At 40.7% G+C, this 19,333-nt stretch overlaps 3 protein-coding genes across 6 annotated transcripts in view; 1 reads left to right on the forward strand and 2 right to left on the reverse strand.

The window, feature by feature from the left end:
• tecrb (trans-2,3-enoyl-CoA reductase b) overlaps positions 1-5,693 on the forward strand; it is a 15,469-nt gene extending 9,776 nt beyond the window's left edge. For both annotated transcript variants that reach the window (XM_034896260.1, XM_034896252.1), the window contains 10 exons: positions 244-295; positions 415-459; positions 581-684; positions 1,208-1,323; positions 2,309-2,414; positions 3,230-3,302; positions 3,396-3,439; positions 3,657-3,714; positions 4,602-4,690; positions 4,981-5,693. In XM_034896260.1, coding sequence (XP_034752151.1) covers positions 244-295; positions 415-459; positions 581-684; positions 1,208-1,323; positions 2,309-2,414; positions 3,230-3,302; positions 3,396-3,439; positions 3,657-3,714; positions 4,602-4,690; positions 4,981-5,154 — 861 coding nt within the window. In that variant the 3' untranslated portion in view covers positions 5,155-5,693. The remainder of the gene's footprint in view (positions 1-243; positions 296-414; positions 460-580; positions 685-1,207; positions 1,324-2,308; positions 2,415-3,229; positions 3,303-3,395; positions 3,440-3,656; positions 3,715-4,601; positions 4,691-4,980) is intronic.
• A 249-nt stretch (positions 5,694-5,942) lies between these two features.
• On the reverse strand, positions 5,943-8,750 carry ndufb7 (NADH:ubiquinone oxidoreductase subunit B7). Its single transcript, XM_034896783.1, has 3 exons — positions 8,477-8,750; positions 7,689-7,857; positions 5,943-6,116 (listed from the first exon to the last, which is right to left on the reverse strand). The coding sequence occupies exons 1-3, from the start codon at positions 8,586-8,588 to the stop codon at positions 6,029-6,031; spliced, it is 369 nt and encodes a 122-aa protein (XP_034752674.1). The 5' UTR covers positions 8,589-8,750; the 3' UTR covers positions 5,943-6,028.
• A 578-nt stretch (positions 8,751-9,328) lies between these two features.
• Positions 9,329-19,333, reverse strand: part of zgc:136908 (uncharacterized protein LOC563679 homolog) — an 11,648-nt gene continuing 1,643 nt past the window's right edge. For 2 of the 3 annotated variants that reach the window (XM_034895714.1, XM_034895697.1), the window contains 16 exons: positions 18,821-18,993; positions 18,552-18,694; positions 16,265-16,395; positions 14,714-14,845; positions 14,494-14,596; positions 14,144-14,277; positions 13,907-14,042; positions 13,633-13,745; positions 12,658-12,822; positions 12,049-12,171; positions 11,735-11,947; positions 11,453-11,631; positions 11,204-11,333; positions 10,841-10,999; positions 9,956-10,107; positions 9,329-9,868 (listed from right to left, as the gene is read on the reverse strand). In XM_034895714.1, the coding sequence (XP_034751605.1) occupies positions 9,763-9,868; positions 9,956-10,107; positions 10,841-10,999; positions 11,204-11,333; positions 11,453-11,631; positions 11,735-11,947; positions 12,049-12,171; positions 12,658-12,822; positions 13,633-13,745; positions 13,907-14,042; positions 14,144-14,277; positions 14,494-14,596; positions 14,714-14,845; positions 16,265-16,395; positions 18,552-18,694; positions 18,821-18,873 (2,172 nt within the window). In that variant the 5' untranslated portion in view covers positions 18,874-18,993 and the 3' untranslated portion in view covers positions 9,329-9,762. The remainder of the gene's footprint in view (positions 9,869-9,955; positions 10,108-10,840; positions 11,000-11,203; positions 11,334-11,452; positions 11,632-11,734; positions 11,948-12,048; positions 12,172-12,657; positions 12,823-13,632; positions 13,746-13,906; positions 14,043-14,143; positions 14,278-14,493; positions 14,597-14,713; positions 14,846-16,264; positions 16,396-18,551; positions 18,695-18,820; positions 18,994-19,333) is intronic. The other variant, XM_034895705.1, reaches the window with a different exon arrangement.

Below are 19,333 nucleotides of genomic sequence, written 5' to 3' on the forward strand. Positions count from 1 at the left end.
TGTGTGTGTGTGTGTGTGTGTGTGTGTGTGTTCTTTTGTTGTCATTGTGTTTATATTTGGGGTTGTTGGGCGATTGTGTGTGTGCGTGCGTGTGAATGTGTCCTAATACCAGCTGTTAAATAAACCATGTCTATGGGGCATGTGAGCTAAATTTACAACTAATCACCATCATGAATGGAAAACAGGGCTATTATCTGTGTGCGTACATGTCCCTTCACTTATTTATTGTGGTGTTATTTAAAGGTCGAGCCAAATGCCACCATCGGAGAGATCAAGTCTATGTTCCACAAGAGCCGTGAGTGCCATCTCTCCGAAGGCGTCTAAAGCCTCATAAATCTGATTTAACATCAAGCTAATCTTGAAGCTGAACACTAATATTCTCAATGTCTGTGACGTATTTTTATCATGTTTCAGATCCTCAGTGGTACCCAGCCAGGCAGTCTATTCGCCTCGACCCCAGTAAGTCAGCCAAAGTGTGATCATCTATCAGTATATTTAAAGTGAACGGAGGACTACTTCTCCCCACAATTAACCCATGCCTTACTGTACATCTCATTAAGTAAGCATGTGTGCATTACAGAGGGGAAGTCTCTGAAGGAAGAAGATGTTCTGCAGCATCTCCCTGTGGGAACCACGGCAACTTTCTACTTCAGAGACCTGGGAGCCCAGATCAGCTGGGTCACAGTAAGTACAATATGTAATGCTGTCACAGTCCAACAGTTCTGACAAGCTCACGTACATCGGACTGCAAGTGGGATCAAGGAGAGCTATATTGAGATTTCCCACTGGGTAAAAAGGGCATGTGTGTGTTTGTGTGTTGTACTGGCTCTTCTGGGAGAGGCAGGCACGGGAAACACTGAACAAGGAGAAGGAATATGATATGTTTCTCTTTCTAACACAACAACAAACCAGTATATTAACTGATTCTCCAAGGCTTGCTCCACAGTGCTGTGTCAGTGCTGCAGTATGATCAGGCTACACCACATATCTAGGAAAAAAAGAAGAAGCTCTGGCTTGTTTGTATTTCTTTATACCAATCCCAATTAGCCTGGGTGGCACTAAGACCCGATAGCAGAGATAGCAAAAGGGGGAGGACCATCCAGTGAGTGGGAGACCCGCCAAATGTCAGGCTTTATCCCAGCAGTATACAACTGTTGAGCCAGACTACCAAGTTTCTGACTAATCATGTCCTGCTTACGTTTTTTAGGTCTTTCTGACGGAGTACACCGGTCCTCTGGTCCTCTATCTGATGTTCTACTTCAGAGTTCCCTTCATCTACGCACCCAAATATGACTTTACCACCAGTAAACACTGGGTTGTACAGTGAGTCTCTTCAACACACCTTCACAAACTTTATATACAGTAGTTAGGTAGAGTCGTCTCATCCCCCAGAGAACAATTGTGTCCTCCTTAAGTTGTCTTTAAGGAATAGTGGGAAATACGCTTATTTGCATCTTGCATCAAGTGTTGGATGAAAAAAGATCGATACCAGTGTTGTGTTTGTATGTAGAATATGAAGTTTTAGCCAACAACAACAACAATGCTGTGGGACGGGATGTCTTCCCTTCTAATCAATCATATCACAACTGTTCAATAGAATATAGGGTAAATTCAGTCTCACCTCCATTCATTTATTATTTATTTTAACAAACTCAGTTACTTAAAACCCAATGTAGACTCCACTGATCGATTTGTTACCATTCCTAATCAAGAGACATTAAACTATAAGCAGGACTCTAGCTACCATACATCCAGGCCAGCAGATTTATTAAAGAAATGCATTTATTCACCAACACTTGCAAAGTGATAAAAAAGTAATCCAGCTGTCAATTAATAAAATTAGACACTGTGAAAAAGCATTTGATAGAGAACTTTTCTGCCATTCCTATTTGCAGCACTTCAGAAACTAAGATGGTCCGGTCTAGTCTGGTTCTAAAGGTAGTATTTTTAATAAAAAAAAATAAAAAAATAAAACACAGGCAAGGATTTGTTCTAAAATGCTCTAGAAATGTGTCTTTAGCTTTACAAGAAAGGATGCAGTCCACTAGAAAAGAAAGATTATATATTAAAAGTAAACAAGATATTTAAGGATTACAGACTATAATGGCTTGATTAGAAGTAAGTGAATAAGCTAATTTTCCACTAACTATTCCTTTAAGCCATGCTCTTTCCATTTCAATGTGGCAATGGCCCTTCAAATCCTATCTGGACAGAGCTTTTGGATGGGATGATAAAACTGCCATGATAAAACCTGCATCCTTTTTTTAATAAGTAGTAGAGCTGACTTGTGTGTTTGTGCTTTTTTCAGTCTTGCCTGTATGTGTCACTCCTTCCACTTCTTTAAGAGGCTGCTGGAGACACTGTTTGTCCATCGCTTCTCTCATGGAACAATGCCGTTACGCAACATCTTCAAGGTGAGATGCATTTCACCACTCAAGCACTGTGATAGCCTGCCATGCATTGCTATAGACAAAGGTGTAGGTTTTTTTATGGAGTAATACATGAATAACTAGCTGTTCAATTTGTGATTTAAAAAAATATTTTTGCAGTTCTTAGAACATAAAGAGTTCATTTTTTTCTTGTGTTCCGACTGGACCAATCTGGAGATTATTAAGTTACTCTGACCACAGTTCCTGTAACTCTTCCAGCTCCTACTTCAGGGCAGTATCTTTTCCCTTTTGACCAAGGTCTACGTTGATTGGTCCAATTTATAAGACACGCCCAAACGGCATGCAATCTGTAGAAGCCATGCTGTCGGTTTCAGCAAAACATTGACTACTTAAATAACTACTTGAGTACGTAAATATTACTACCAGAATGGACGGAATGCTGAACTCTGAAAAGTGGACTGATGCGGAGGATCATATTATGCTGGAGTCTTCGTCTTCTGTGTACTCCAGCCTAGTCTTTAAACACTGCTGTTCGAACTCCGCTATGAGGATCCCGACAAGGCACAACAGGATCATTTGATGGCCTCCTCCATGCTGGTTTGTTGTTGTGTGTCGCGATAAAGTTAAGGGACGACGCTATAAAGACTGTTGCCGTGCATGTGTCACTCCCTTAACCATCCTACCAGTTCCTGTGGCCACTTGGCCAGTGCGAATGCAAATAGAAAAAATCGGTTTTGGGGGAGAGTAGTTAATAGAAGTATTTAGAAGTGGACTGTTCCTATAACTACGTTCCTGTAACTACCTGGTTGGAAAGAGGCTAATGTTCCTCTTTCATTCAGAACTGTACCTACTACTGGGGCTTTGCAGCATGGATGGCCTATTACATCAACCACCCACTGTACACACCACCCAGTGAGTATGCACGCACCAAATAGTCACATACACCAACGTTTAATTGTAACTGTTTTTTTCCATTTTTAATCTGTTAATTGTGTCTTGTTGCAGTCTACGGAGAACAACAAATCAGACTGGCTCTCGTCATATTCTTGGTGAGAATCTTTCTATCCTTAAAACTTAGCTCTGTAAAGTGTCTTTCAATATTTGACTAATAAAAAAATAAAAAAACTCATTTTAAATTGTATATTGTCCATTAGTTTTAGTGTAGTTTGTCACCTCAGAAGTATGACATAAGAAGCACACCTAGACTTAAACATGTTTAATCCCTTTTGCTCTACATACTCTAATGAATCACTTGTTTTTTCTTAGTTCTGTCAGATTGGCAACTTTTCCATCCACATTGCTCTTCGGAACCTCCGTCCACCAGGTATACACACCTGCAACACCACTCACTCACTCACACACTAACAACTACAGCAGTGAGAAAACCCTTGACTAACATACACACAGGCTTTTTACTGTAATATAGGACTACATTTTAAAATTGTAGTTTTTTGCTATTTCTTAATTTCCATTGTGTTGAGTTGAATGATGTGTAATATGTGCCTCTTTGGTTGGTTTTATGTGTGCATGAGGACTCCACGGCAAACAAAATTTAGCTCTGGGTAAAAATAAAGGAACTTGAACTTGACATTTGTTTAAGCTCATTTTTAGGGATATTTGACGTAAAATTGTCAGATATACGGTTGCTATGTAATTAATAAAAAAAAGATATTTGATGTTGTAGTGTAGTTTTCGAGTTGTGTGTGCATGGGTCATTAACCATGAATAAAACGCAATTGAAATCCAATCCACATACTCTATATTTGAGTGCTTTTAAATTGATGCCCCTGAGGACATTATTACATATCTTTTGACTCAACAAGCAACAATCCGTTTCCAAAAAAAGATCCTGATACAGATATTACTAAATCCTGATTGGTGCACAGAAGTATGTGACATCAGTTTTTTATCGCCAACTAAGCCCGACCCACCTCAAACCAGTGAGAAGAGCATCACATATGGAAATATCTCATGTGAAATAACCAAAACTGCTCATACTTTGGCAGGAAATTGTGTGTTTATATAGTACCCATTTACTCCATAGTAAGAAGATAATTGAGAACATTGTTTTTTATAGTATTAAGTTCAGTTTAGAAAACTATCATTCATCAGTATGTTTACCTTTAATATCAGGCCAAAGGAACACATAGATGGATTTCAAAACAAAAACACTTACTTTAACATTCCCTTACTTTTGCTATCTTCATCCAGGCTCTAAGACCAGAAAGATTCCCTATCCAACCAAGAACCCCTTCACCTGGATCTTCTTGCTGGTCTCCTGCCCCAACTACACCTATGAGGTCACATGTTTTATGCATAAAGTTCTCTAATAAGTTTTCTCTGCATGAATGTGGCATTGATTGCTTGGAAATTAAGCAGAGAATTGTAAGTAAAACATTAATTGCAACACTGGAAGCTTTAAGCTTTGGGAAATTAGTCCACCTGATTACATTGTCCCATGACGCTATTGTATCATTGTACGTTACCATTTTTTGTTTGTTTAAAAAGACTGGATTTTTTTTTTTAGTTACACCTGCAGCCCTCTTGTGGTACGAGTCTGTATGTAACGTCCCTCCTCTCCCTCTTGCAGCTGGGCTCCTGGCTTGGCTTCACGCTGATGACTCAGTGTCTGCCGGTGGCCTTCTTCACCTTGGTGGGTTTCATCCAGATGACTGTGTGGGCCAAAGGGAAGCACCGCAGCTACCTGAAGGAGTTCCGTGACTACCCTCCTGTCCGCTCACCCATCCTCCCCTTTATCTTGTAGAGGACTACTTGATCGCTCGCTTGGCCGTTCTGCTCTCCCTGCTTGTAGTCAAATACACCCCCTCCTAAACTGAGAGTGTGCTCTCCCTTTTTCAAATCTCCATTGGAACTTAGTAGACTACTGACTGAAAGAATCTGACCCTGTACCCTGTTTCCTCCCGTTCCCACCACCAAGTTTTCTTTTGCTTTCCATCTGCCATCCCTGCAGTATTGAGTGCAAATGTGAAGCACAAAACTTTTTTTTTTTTTTATTGCCCACAAACCCATTCTGATTGGTTAATCGACATGTGTGTTTGAGCTCCCAGAGCAGTTATACACCTTCAAACTACCCAGTGTATATTCAATGACAATGTACATAATTAAGATTAACATGTCCAACCACTCTGCCATCTAATACTGTTTTTTTAGGCTCATTCATCATCTGGTGAGATTCAGTGATTTGGTTTAGTTTTTATATCAATTCATCAAAATTTGAAATCATGACTGTCATTTTGTAGATGCCTGAAGTAATTTATTAAAAAAAAAAAAGGTTAACCAAAATGTTGTTGCGTTCCTCTGTTATGTAATACAAGTGCCACTCTGTGCACCACCACTCCAGCTGGGGAATATTAGAGCTTTGTACAAGGATGTCTTGTGCGGACATTAGTGTCACCAATAGGCAAAACAGAGACGTCGCACAGGCTCAATTGGATCATCTGAATTTAGTTGAAACTATAAACTAAACTAAAGATCACACTAATGTTTTGGTGATGTCATCCAGACTGTATGTGTAGACAACAAGACTGAGGGTTGTAGAGCTTAAACAATATTGTTTATTGTGAACCGCAGCACACATATTTATATATACAGAGAAGATGCATTAGAGGATGCATTGATCATGCAGCTTCAGCCTGAGCCTCAATTCTCTTCTTCCTCAGCTGGAGCCTTCTCTCTCTCTCATACTCCTTCATACGCATCACATAGCTGAAGACAGAAAAACACCGGTTAAGGAGAAGGTGGTTGTGTAGTATCCAAAGATGATAGTTTAAATGTCAAATCTGAAATTGAAGATCTCTGGTGCCATTACAAGTTACCATGGATTTAATTTATGAGATATGTTTTTAGGAAACTCCGCCTTATTCGAAAAAAAAGTTGGTTGTGTTTTTCTTGATTTTTAATTGAAATGGCACAGAATTTAATGAAAAGAAACTCTGTCCAACTGTTAAACATGGGAATGAATCAATCATGCTTTGGGGTTGTATTACAGCCAGTGGCACAGGGAACATTTCACCAGTAGAAGGAAAAATGGATTCAATAAAATTGCAGCAAATTGTGGACGGTAACTTGATGCCATCTGTGAAAAAGATGAATGTAAAGAAGATAGCTTCTACAAATGGATAATGACCCTTAACACACCTCAAAAATCCCGATGGATTAACTGAAAGTTTTGCCATGGCCTTCACAATCTGCTGACCTCAACATAATTGAAAATCTATGGACAGACCTTAAAAGAGCAGTGCGTGACAGACAGCCCAGAAATCTCAAAGAACTGGAAGACTTTTGTAAGGAATAATGGGCGAAGATACTTCAAACAAGAATTGGAAGACTCTTGGCTGGCAACATGAAGCATTTCCAAGCTGTGATATTGCCAAAGGGGGCAGTACAAGGTATTAACTCTGCCCAAACTTTGGCAGATGCCATTTTTTTGTTTTTGTTTTCTGTTATTTTGAAAGTGTAAATGATGGAAATAAAATCTATCTTTTAGTGACATATTATACGAATGTCTAATCTGTCATTTGATGCCTTTTAGAGTTTTTTTTTTTTTTTTTTTTTTTTTACATCTTTTCTTTGCTTCTTTATGCCCATCAATACAAATTTTTACCTGGGGTGCCCACACTTTGGAGCCCCACTTTATAATCATCAATAACGTGGATATAATGACTAAGTGGGTAAAGGCAAATTTTTTGAACAGTCTGGTAAATTCAGAATATTACATCACTTTAATGTAAAGCAGCCATTGAAACCAGAAAAAGAAAACACTTGCATCATATTGCAAAATCTAAAATTTAAGACGATGGCTAGCCCAATACATTGATATAATATTGATATATTGCCCAGCCCAAGGCTAAAGCAATGAAGTGGGACTTCTGAAAGCATCACAGTCTACACGAGTTTATCATAGAGCTGGGCAATATGTCAATATTATATCAATATTGTGATATGAGACTAGATATCATCTTAGATTTTGGATATCATAATATGGCGTAAGTGGTGTCTTTTCCTGGTTTTAAAGGCTGCATTAAAGTAAAGTGTTGTCATTTTCCAAACTTACAAGATTGTTGTAACTGTTGTATTATTTGCCTTTACCCACTTGATCATAATATCCACATTATTGATAATTATTTATAAAAAATCTCATTGTGTAAATATTTTGCTACAAAATCATTGCGGTATTGATATCACGGTGTTTGGTAAAAAATTGTGATGTTTGCTTTTCTCCATTTCATCCAGCCCTAGTCTATCCTACACAAAAAAACAAATAAACCCAACACTTACTCCTGGTGTTCGCAGTAGTCCCAGTCGTGTCTCTCATGCTTGCAGGCCAGGAAGTTGGGCCAGTTGTCCCTCTTGCACTTCATGAGTTTCAGGAGGTATTGGGCACAGTAGTCCCTCTGCTCCAAAGGCAGCTGGGCCAAGTTCATCTGCTCCTGGCTCGCTACCATCTCTGGCAAAGGGACACAAATGTGCATGGTCGTCATTCAATGTACAAGGACATGTTACTATTTGATGCTACATGTATGGCTGTGGAAATGGACGAATACAGAGTCTGTTATGCAAGTTCTGTCCAGAGTAGAGGCTATGAATATATTAATACTACATACATAATCTAATAAATTTCTAGATGCTCTAAATTTTCTATACCAATATCAAATGCTTTTCCATGCACCACACTCAGGCGCTAGATTGATAATGGTCCATTCTTTGATTTGAAAAGGTGACATTGTCTAAGTGGAGTCTACTGACACCGACTTCCAGAGGTAGCAACAATTTACAGAACAAGTTGGAGCACATGGTTCAAAATAAGGGGTAAAGGGTAAATACATATAGCAAGTTAGGTAGAACAAGGCAAACTACAGCTGCTTACTTGACAATGAACTCCTCAAACACCAGTTACCGTTAAGCTAGCCAGCGTATTATTACTCTCATTAGCGCAAAGCTAATTCAGCTAACGTTTGAAGAGCCAACCTAGCATGGCTGATAGGTAAATCTGTTCCTCTTCAGATTATTATTGAAGCATGTAGGATGCAGTATGGGTTTCTCTGAACTGGTAACTGCTGACAAACCTCTCTCGCGTCTCTCTGGAAAGCCAAACTGGGGGTCGAACTCGAATTTCCTCGCTGGGTCCGGCTCGGTGTCCGGCTCGGTGATATAGCGTCTGCCCAGGTGAGCTCCCATGGCAGCGACAATGTTTACACACAGTTAGCTTAAATTGATTCTATTTTTTTGTTTCGGTTTCGCATTAATTTAATATTTCAAATAGGATTCTGCTGTCTGCCATTCGGTCACCTCCACAAGCCCCCTGATGCTACTTCCGCCTTTCACCGGAAATAAACAGCCGAGCGGTACTCAATAGAACACCTTCCCTCTAGACGAGTAAGAAAGGTTCCGCTGGAAGGTGGACCCAGAACCCCATGGGCCTTGAGGGCCTTGGCTTTACTGTTTTTTATATATATATATATATTCTTAGTCTGAAAATTCCATTCAGATTTATCGTGCTGAGGTGTATTGAATTGGGATAATTATTATTATTGTCAATATTATTTTTATTTTTGTGTCAATTTTTGTGTGAACGAACCCTTTTGTTTTGATGAATCTCAGAGGAGCCTGTGCCACATCTAGTCTTGACACACAATCTGTTTATATTTTGTGAACATGATGCACATTCATGTTTATTTAATAAAATGGGCTTTCTTTTTTGACAGCAGATATACAGTATAGTATGAAAGTGCAGGTCTTATAACAGTAACAGCGGTTCTATACAAGTGTCCCAGTAAGCCATGACAGTTTGACGATGAGCCAGCTACCGAAGAACCATGACGCTGAAACAGAATCATGCCCCCCACTGTATCATCTAAACTTTCTCGTAATGATGCTTTTCAAAAATACTGCTTTCAGTATTACAAAATAAAGAGTGATCATAGAGGCATACAAATAAATTTATTGACCACATTTTAAACTCACACATGCACATAACTTACATACCTTGCATAGAGCAAACAGATTACAGTGTGAAAACCCAAAGATTTTATGTTATTAGGTTTGACACAGTTATCATTCTATCTTAGTTCCACTGTCTTACGTGTGTATTATTTTTTACATTAAAGCAATCCCATTTTCTTTTGATCAAAGCTAGATAGACAAGTGTCATTTGATGTATTTTAATTCATGTTTTGTTAGTCTGTAAAAAAAAAAAGACTCCTTAAAATGATTATTATTTTCCCATGTTTCCCTTTGTGTCTTGTCATTTCCATTCCCGGTGTGCTTTGGTTTCCATTCCTCTGAGGAAGCCAAGAACAGCAGTGGAATAGGAAAACGCTTTGCCGCTGTTCAACTACATGATGAGATTTTGTCACTGATAGAGATCGTCATTGCTTTCCTCTCTGTACTCGCCTGGCCTTTCTGACCCAGAGCCTGACCCCTGACCCCCAGACCGGGTACCAGTAGCAGAGGGGAACCTAGGTGAGGGAAAAAGGAATAAGCCTTGTAGAATTTAAGACTACATTTTCTGTAGTGACACAAGTGTTGTACTTTCATATGTGTACCTGAAGTTTCCAAAACCTCGGCTCTGCTGCAGAGTTTGGGCAAACATTTCATATTTGCGGATGTCACTGTCACTGACAGAGCGACGAGCAAAGCGCATCGCCTCTTCAAAGTGGTCCTTCCTGATCTCGGGGACTGGATCAAAGTCCTCATCCTGCAGGCAGAGAAACATCAAAACATGTGTGTGTGTGTGTATGTGTGTGTGTGTGTGTGTGTGTGTTTGTGTGTGTGTGTGTGTTCACAGTCCAAAGGCTGAAAGTTACAAAACCCACAGCCGCCCTTTAGTGAGCTTTCTTATCTACCACAGTCTCTTTCTGTACCCTGCACACACAGCCTGGTACTGCTTTGAAGAGTGGAGCATATTTGTGTGTGTGTGTGTGTGTGTGTGTGTGTGTGTGTGTGTGTCAGAGAGGACGAATTATCATTCTCATTTTAAACACATCACAGCACTGTCACGGCACCCTATCTTCCTATCTGCTGTTCTACATAGTTGTTGTGCAGGGTAACTTAGTACTTACGGGTAGGTGGGGCTTAAGGAGGGAGGGACGATTGAGAGCAGCTGAGAGGAGATCCCCTTTTGTGTTAAAGTTATTGTCCGCGTCTTTACATGTCTACAGATGAACTGTCAATGGAGCACTAATGCTAAATAGCATCAGAGCAGGGAGAGCAGGCTGACCGGGTGACGGATCGGAGCAGCACCGGGACCGGTAGGCCTTTTCACCTTACCTTACCAGAACATTGCATTCTCTAAAAATTCATATATGCACAGATGCCCAAGGTCTGGAAGCCCCTGGATGAGTAAGGACAGAATCAAATTTTCCCAGTGTTGTGGTTATGCCGTGACAGTACGCTGAGGTGTAAATAAGCAAGAAGCGCCGCAGCACTACCATGGGGATGCCTGGCCTGGTTTGCCTCTGACGCTCAGCATTGATCTCAGCCTCGATGGCCTCTCGTATGGCCATTTTACATGCCCGCTGGCAGATCTCTGTCAGGTCAGCTCCGGAGAAACCATCTGTGATGTCAGACAGGTAGTCCAGATCAACATCCTACAAGAATGAGGTGTTAAAGGAAAGAGAAATGGCAGAATAGAATCATTCCTCATGATGATTACTTGTTATATTTAAATACATCATACCACAATATAAAGAAACAAAACAACCATTTTCTGTTCTCCCTCTTGTGTTCAGAAGGAAGATACTGTAAAGAGAAATGTATCTCCATATATATGTGTGTGTGTGTGTATCACTAACTCGTGCGACAGGGGACTTGCGGAGGTTGGCATTTAGGATTGCAGTGCGAGATGGTTTGTCTGGGAGTGGGATGTAGATGAGCTGGTCCAAACGGCCCGGCCGCAGGATGGCAGAGTCTATGATGTCTGGTCTGGTGTGATAAGACGGGTAATAAAGGTGAGATGAACACAGACGTAAAGATCGTCATTTTAACTTCCAGTGTACTGAACTCTCAATCCATAATCATTAAATACAAAATCACACATGCACCTGTTTGTGGCACCAATAATGAAGACATTCTTTTTGTCTGACATGCCGTCCATCTCTGTTAGTATCTGATTGATGACTCTGTCAGCTGCACCACTTCCATCCCCAGCTCCGCCTCCTCTAGATTTGGCAATGGAGTCTAACTCGTCGAAAAACAAGATGCAAGGGGCTGCCTGTCTTGCCTGTAAGCAGAGAAGGTCAGCAAGGTTACAATGTGAAACAAATCCTCTTTCCTCTGTCCTTCTACAATTATTATTCATTTTCCATTCCTCTCTCTGTTCTCACCTTATCAAACGCATCTCTGACATTGGCTTCTGATTCTCCAAACCACATGGTCAACATCTCGGGTCCTTTGATGGAGATAAAGTTGGCTTGGCACTCGTTGGCGATGGCCTTAGCCAGCAGGGTTTTCCCACAGCCCGGAGGGCCGTAGAACAACACTCCACGAGATGGAGTCATACCAAACTTCAGGAACTTGTCCGGATACTCAACAGGGTACTGGGGAGAGTGAGATGACGATGGATGGGATTGTTGATGGGGCTTGGGTTTTTAGGTATGTGCAGAGCATGGGGGTGTGAGTGTGCGAGTGTTTCTTCCACCTGAACAAGTTCTTGCAGTTCTCTCTTGACCTGGTCCAGTCCTCCGACATCCTCCCAGTTCACCTGAGGCACCTCTGCAACAGTCTCTCTCAAAGCTGATGGGTTGCTCTGACTCAGTGCCCACTGAGAGAGGGACATAATGAGTGTTAGGGAAAGTTAGGGTTGGAATAAAAATGTACTCTAGTTTATTGTCATTCCTTTAAACCAATCACAATCTGCTTGGGTGGTGCTATGCGCCATCATGAGCATCAGTACCTCTGCAAAATAGCCTTGAGAAGGAATTTGTTTTGGTGGAACGTGCACGTTCAAAGGTTGTTTAAGCTGTCTAACAGATAACTCAGATTGGACAGATTGTCTAGTTAGCTGTCTGGATTTACCTTGCAGAGATCTGAGAAATGGTCAACCATGGTTGTCATAAATCGGCCTGGGTTTAAAATACCAACACTAAGGAAGCCCAAGGCAGCAGATAGCCGGCCAAAATGAGGGACATACGGTGGAATTTCCAATGGCAATGGAGCAATCCCTTAAAGTCTGTATGTGTGTATTTGCGTGCATGCCTGTTTGTGTGTTTGTGTGTTTGTGTGTGTCTGTGTGTGTGTGTGTGTGTACTTGGAAGTCATCCATGGTGACAGCCAGTGAGTTGAGCAGGTCAGCATCAATGGATTCGTCCTCCAGGTCTATGAGGATCATCTTCTTGCGGATGGCTTGCAGAGCAGCTTCTGAGCAGAGAGCAGCCAAGTCGGCGCCAACATGACCGTGGGTCTCTTTGGCAATCTGAGATATGTTAATAGATAGACACTACATTAACGTAAATATTACTTTATTAAACAGCACAAATGCATTTGAAGATTGGGATTGATGCCATCAGAAGGTAAAATTGTTGTTGATAGTTTGTGTTGTTTTTCAACACTTAATTAGACATTGACACATTCGATAATCTTATTAAATTGTTAGACCTGTGCTGTTAAAATGTGATTCCACCCGCATGAAGGTGAATATTTATATATCAGATCATTATATCTTTACTAAGAATAAGTCACAATTCCATTCTTCCCATTTCCATTCTTCCCTTTTCTCTTTACTCAAAAATGGTTCACAATTAACGTTATAGTTTTTCCTCTTGAATTATATTGTTGAAAATGTATAGAAATAGAGTGGATTTCATGCAATGGTAATGGTCTTAAATTAGAAGTATCTTGAAAATAAAGAATTGACTTTAATTTAATTTACTAGAAAAACTATATCAATGACATTTCAGAAAAAAATTCTCTTTTATCATGGGGAATACACAAACATATTTTAATACAAAAATTAAATTGTCTGTTGCATAAAATGACAGAAAACCCTTTCCAACAAAACTCAAACATGCATTACATAAGATGAAGAAAAGCAGCAAATCTTCAGAATTACAATACGCTAAATCTACATGTTTGGTGTGTTTGTTTGAAGAAAAATGTTTAGATGCACAATAGTTGCAGGATTTGTCGATTAACTAATTGTTTCAGCTTTGATTATTTTAGTTGATAGTAAAAATTATTATCATTAAATATGTTTCTTTTGGCTCGGGCTGCTACACTTTCTCACCCTCTCCAGGTCGATGTCGCCAGCCAGTTTCATGTTTTTGGTGTGGATCTGCATGATCTCCAGTCTGCCGGTCAAATCAGGGATTCCAATGTCAATCTCCCGGTCAAACCTGCCTGGAGAGAGACATCACTATTTTTGAAAACAATGTGTGTGTGTGTGTGTGTGTGTGTGTGTGTGTGTGTGTGTGTGTGTGTGTGTGTGTGCGTGTGTGCGTGTGTGTGTGTGTGTGTGTGTGTGTGTGTGTGTGTGTGCGCGTGCGCATGGCTGTCCTGACCAAAGCGTCTTAGAGCAGGGTCCACACTGTTCGGGCGGTTTGTGGCTGCCATGACAACAACATGAGCTCTTTGCTTCAGGCCATCCATCAGGGTCAGGAGCTGGGAGACTATACGCCTCTCCACTTCACCATGGGTCTACACACACACACACACACACACACACACAAACACACACAAAGAAATTACAGTACAGTGTACAACAGACAGGCATTTTTTTGTTGTTCTCTATTGTTTACCTTCTCTCTCTTGGGAGCGATGGCATCCAGCTCATCAATAAAAATGATGGCAGGAGCATTTTTCTGTGCCTCCTCAAACGCCTTTCTTAGGTTGCTCTCTGACTCTCCCGCCAGCTTACTCATGATCTCCGGACCTTGTCACATAATAATGCACAGCATGTAAAACACATGTTCTCCTACACAGAACTATAAATAACAACACCAATGAGTAAATTGCAATTTGTAATCAGGTATGCCTGTATACTTCATTTTCTAAAGATTCCCACTCACCTGCAGTATCAGCCTATTTCTTCCTCTCTTCCTGTGTACAAATTCTCTGACTGTGTCACTGTGTGAAAACAAAGCCTTACCATTGATGAGAAAGAAAAAGGCACCAGTTTCATTGGCTACAGCCCTGGCCACCAGGGTCTTCCCTGTGCCTGCAGGGCCATACAGCAGGATTCCTCTGGGGGGCTGAGAGAGAGAAGGGAAAAACCCAGAGAGTCATTAAAAGGGAATAACCTTATGTTATAATCAAATGAAGCAGAGATAAGAGTGTATAGGGTCAGGGTCTGTGTGTGCATATGACACCTTGACACCGATAGCCTTGAAAAGGCCGGGGTGTCTGAGAGGAAGCTCCACCATCTCTTTGATCTGGGCCAGCTGCTTCCGACAGCCTCCGATGTCGTCATAGCCAATGTCATTAAGGCTCTCCTCTTCATCCTGCCACAGGGTGATATGCAATATTCACACCTAGTTGGGTTTGTTCTCAGTCATGAATGTGGTATGTCATCATTTGGCCCAGTTCCTGACTCCAATAAGGTGTACGTTAAATCACCCAAACTGGATGACTCTGCTGAAGTTTTTGTTGCATCATTGTTACGTGCAAAGAATCCATGGATCCCTGTTGCCTGATTTCATATTTTCATTATTATCATTTGGCCACTGTTATGTAGCTTAACCTTAATGCTGTCCAAAAGTATTGTTACTTCCAGAAGTTCTTTATATTGAACCAAACATTGTCTCAAGTCAGCTCTAGGAAGATGACAGACGCTTTAGTATACTTCTTTGGCCTGTGTAGTGCCCATCTCAACCCAAATGAGTTCCATCTCAATGTGATAAGGTGGACCAAACATCTTAGCAGCATAACAAATATACATCCATGAGGGCATTTAAGTCTGTAGACAACCCTATGTCACAGTTACTATATTCAGTATTCTAGCCTAGTTTTCAATATGTAGATCTGTTATACTGGAATATGACATAAATTAAGTATATTTTTAGAGGTCCCATGACATGGCGCTCTTTGGATGCTTTTATATAGACCTTGGTGGTCCCCTTATTCTGTATCTGAAGTCTCTTTCCCAAAATTCAGCCTTGGCCAGAGCTAGTCCCATAATGAGCTTTTTTCCTTAGCATGTGCCATTTCTGAGTCTGTAGCTTTTGAGGAGAAGAGAGGGGTGTGGCAAGGTGGAGGGTGGGGGAGTGGCCTTGACCAACTGCCACTTTGCTAGTTTGAGAGGCATGATGTCTCTCTATCTCATGGGCAGGCCAAATTTTTTGTGCGGGCAAAGCAGAGAAAGGGGAGATAACCTTTCCCCTTATGACCTCATAAGGAGCAGGATTCCAGATGGGCCCATGAGCTTTCATTATATCAAAGGCAGAGCAGGATACCCAGGGCTCAGTTTACACCCGTCGCCATTTCTAACCAGTGGGGGACCATCGGCAGGCTGGGGGAACTCATATCAATGTTTAAAAAAAAACTCATAAAGTGAAATTTTCATGCCATGGCCAACAATGCAGACAGAAATTCTAACATTTTGAGTGTCATGTTCATGGATTTGTTCTGCACTGCGAAATACTATGGTTAAGAGAGTGGTTACTGATAGCTGGGAAAAAAGTGAAATATGGCAAATATGGTAGATGATTCAGCAATGGATTCAACAACAGTTGACATTTCTTTAAATTTGAAATCGATGGATGCATTTCAAAGTTGCATTGGATAACTTCCTACAAACAGCAAAGCACATTTCTTCCACACTAACTATCAAAATAGTGCATTTACATAAGTACATATTGAATACTTTCTTAAATTATTATTATAATATAAAAGCTGGTGCACAAGCTGAATCTCTCACAGACCTCTCTTTTGATTGGCTCTCCTTCGCAGTAGATGACCGTGTCGGGGGCAACAATACAGTGGGGGCTTGGTTCAGTCTCGACCACCTTAAATTCCACCGCCCGCATGCTTCCTCTCACCAAGAAGATGTCACCTGTCAGCACAGATAAAAATTCAACACGTACAGGGGGCATTTAAATGTGCTCTAGATCAAGGGTGGGTCTAGAAGGGGAACCCTGTGTAACACCTGCCCCCCCCGAAATATGATTCCCCCTTTGTGTTGCCCCCAATCCAGTGCTGTTAAACTGACTTTCCATTTGGTAAATGGATATATTGTTATGGTTGTGTGTTTCTGTTTCCAGTTCTATTTTGGTAGAATTATTTTCAGTCTCGTCTTGTCTTGTTTTACTTCCTGTCTTTTAAGTTTCCCCATAGACAGTTTAAGAAATGGACCAACAGATCCCATTGCTCTGGACGGAGACCAGTGAGGGCTATTAGAAGGACTTTTACGGTGATGTCTGAGTGTTACAGCACAACCTCCAACTGAGCTTGAAGATGTAGATGTAAGCAACGTGTCTGAAAGTTGTAAGTCTTCTGGTAGCTGTGCCAAGAGAAATCTTAATCATTCAGAATCTTGCAGAGATGGAGAATGTAGGCATATGTAAGGAAATAACATAGGCACAGGCTGATTATTGACAACTAAAATGGTAGTTAACATGAGTAAAAGACTAAACAGCTGATGTAAGTTGAAACTGCCTGCGAGCTTATCCTGCACTGTTCGTTAATGCCTCTACTATGCGACAGTAAGTTGCTTGGTTATGACACAATCGTTAGCCTATTTTAAAAAAAACGTCTGCTACAGAGCCATAATGTGAGGTACAAGGCAATGGAGCCTTTTATACATTGTCGTTTTTCTTTAGAAATAAACAACGGACAAATAGAGTCTTTTAATGTCTCAGATGTAAAGTTATTCGCTGTCAAAGTGACATCAAAATGAATGGCAGTCAATGGAATGCTAACGGCGGGTGATGACTTGTTAGCAACGAAATGGCGCCATAGAAGGTAGGCTTTGCGGAGGCAGGCTCACCCCCTTGGTTTTCCTTCCTTTCTGACTCTCTGATGTCTTTCACCTGTTTCCAGCCCTTTTGTCACCTGTGCCTTGTTTTACCTCGTTACCCTGTGTATTTGGTCTCTGTGTTGTCTTTGTTATGTGTCAGATCATTGTTTGCTGTTTAGTGGATTTTGTTTGCCACTGTTTCTGTGTTTGCCTGTTCCTGTTTTTTGGATTCTGCCTTTTTTGTATTTTGCTGTGTCCGTGACCCCTTTTGTTTGTTGGGATTTTTTCATCAAAATAAATCCTTGACCTTACTTGAGTGTCTGCCGTCTCTGCGCTCGAGTCCTACATTCTCTGAAACCATGACATATATACTTTAAACATACATTGTATGGCAACTGTGTACTTTGCTGAAATTTAACCCTTGTGTTGTCCTCCAAGGTCAAAAACTGACAAAAAGTTGACATTTTTGCCCCTTTTCCACTAACACCACCACTAGTTCTACTCTACCTTTTGGAATTCATGGTCAACAACCCACATTTATATAGAATTATATCTAATATTTGAATTAAAAAAGCAGAAACTATGAATTATTTTTGACTTATAGTTAACATACGGATGAGTTTCATCTGTAATGAAAGTGATCAATTGTATTTGCAAAGAACGTTGTAAGGAACCCCATCCAATTTTTGTGGGAATTTGGTTAAAAAGAAACACTTATTTCAGATAAAGACATTTTTAAAAAGGGTCAAATTTAACCGGAGGACAACAGGAGGGTAAAGGACAGTTTAGAAATATAAACATGTTGAAGTCACTGTAGAGCACTTCTTGCTGTAAGAAATAAATTGTGTATTCCTTTTATCTGAAATCTGTACTGCAAGGTTTTCTTTGTTGAAAATGAGGCAAGTTTATGGTCATTTTGTTGCAGTTTGTGTCCTTATGGTTCAGCAAAAAAAGAATATTCCCAGCCCTTGTCATATGACCAATTAATGTTGCCATGATGTCTATCAAACTTTTTGCCCTGAAGACCCACAGCCCAACATGTGTATTGTATTTGGATACAATTAGTTGAAAGTAAAAACAAGTGGAATTAATATTGAATGGGATGTGATTTTATTTAGCAGAATTACATTGAGTTATTCTATCAAATCGAATATTTCTAAGAAGATTTTGTAGGCTGCCTTCTGATAAAATCCCCTGGGTTATGAATAGAGTTTTTTACTGTGGTTTGATCAGCGGCAGAGGGGTTGCAGTACCTTTATGTATGGGCCGGTAAGCCTCCAGAAAATACGGTTTGAGGAAAACATCAAAGAGGTTTCCTGTCAGGCCCTCGATGGTGTCATCTATAGGGAGGACATGGATCCGCTTCCCATACTTGATGTCAGGGCAGGCATGAATACTGTGATAAAACACATCCACATCCTGGTTATTCAAGATGATATTGTCAAACCTCACATGTTGGGCCTGGCAAAGCGAGACTACCATATACCACACACTAAAAGATAAAGAAAGGTGTGAGATCTACCTGATGACATCACCGAGCCGGACACGCAGATTGTTGCGCGTCACACGAGTCATGCGGATTCGTTCATGCCCACAGGTTTCATCTGTCAGGACAATGCACACTGTTTGGCGACATTTCCTCCCTCGCAACACCACCGTGTCACCCCGGAAGAGCTGCAGCTCCTCTGTCTTGATCTAGAGCAAACACAGATACAAATCTCAGTACAATACAAACATGACTAGGATAAGTTAAATAGGGGTGGGAATCTCTGGGCACTTAACAATTCGATTTGATTCCGATTCAGATGCCAATTATTCAATTCTACATCGATTATCGATGCATCTTGATGCAAAAAAAATTTAAATGAACTTTTCCATCCGTGATTTAAAAACAAATTTACATACAAATCTGAGTTTGCTAAATTTAGACATGTACAGTATTTGTCACACACACTCTCAGGGAACCATCACCTTATCGTGGTGGAGAGGTTTGTGTGTCCCTATGAACCTGAGGGCTGTGTTGTCTGGAGCTTTG

The sequence above is a fragment of the Etheostoma cragini genome, chromosome 2 (genome assembly GCF_013103735.1).
Source record: "Etheostoma cragini isolate CJK2018 chromosome 2, CSU_Ecrag_1.0, whole genome shotgun sequence".
In the NCBI taxonomy this organism is placed as follows: Eukaryota; Metazoa; Chordata; class Actinopteri; order Perciformes; family Percidae; genus Etheostoma; species Etheostoma cragini.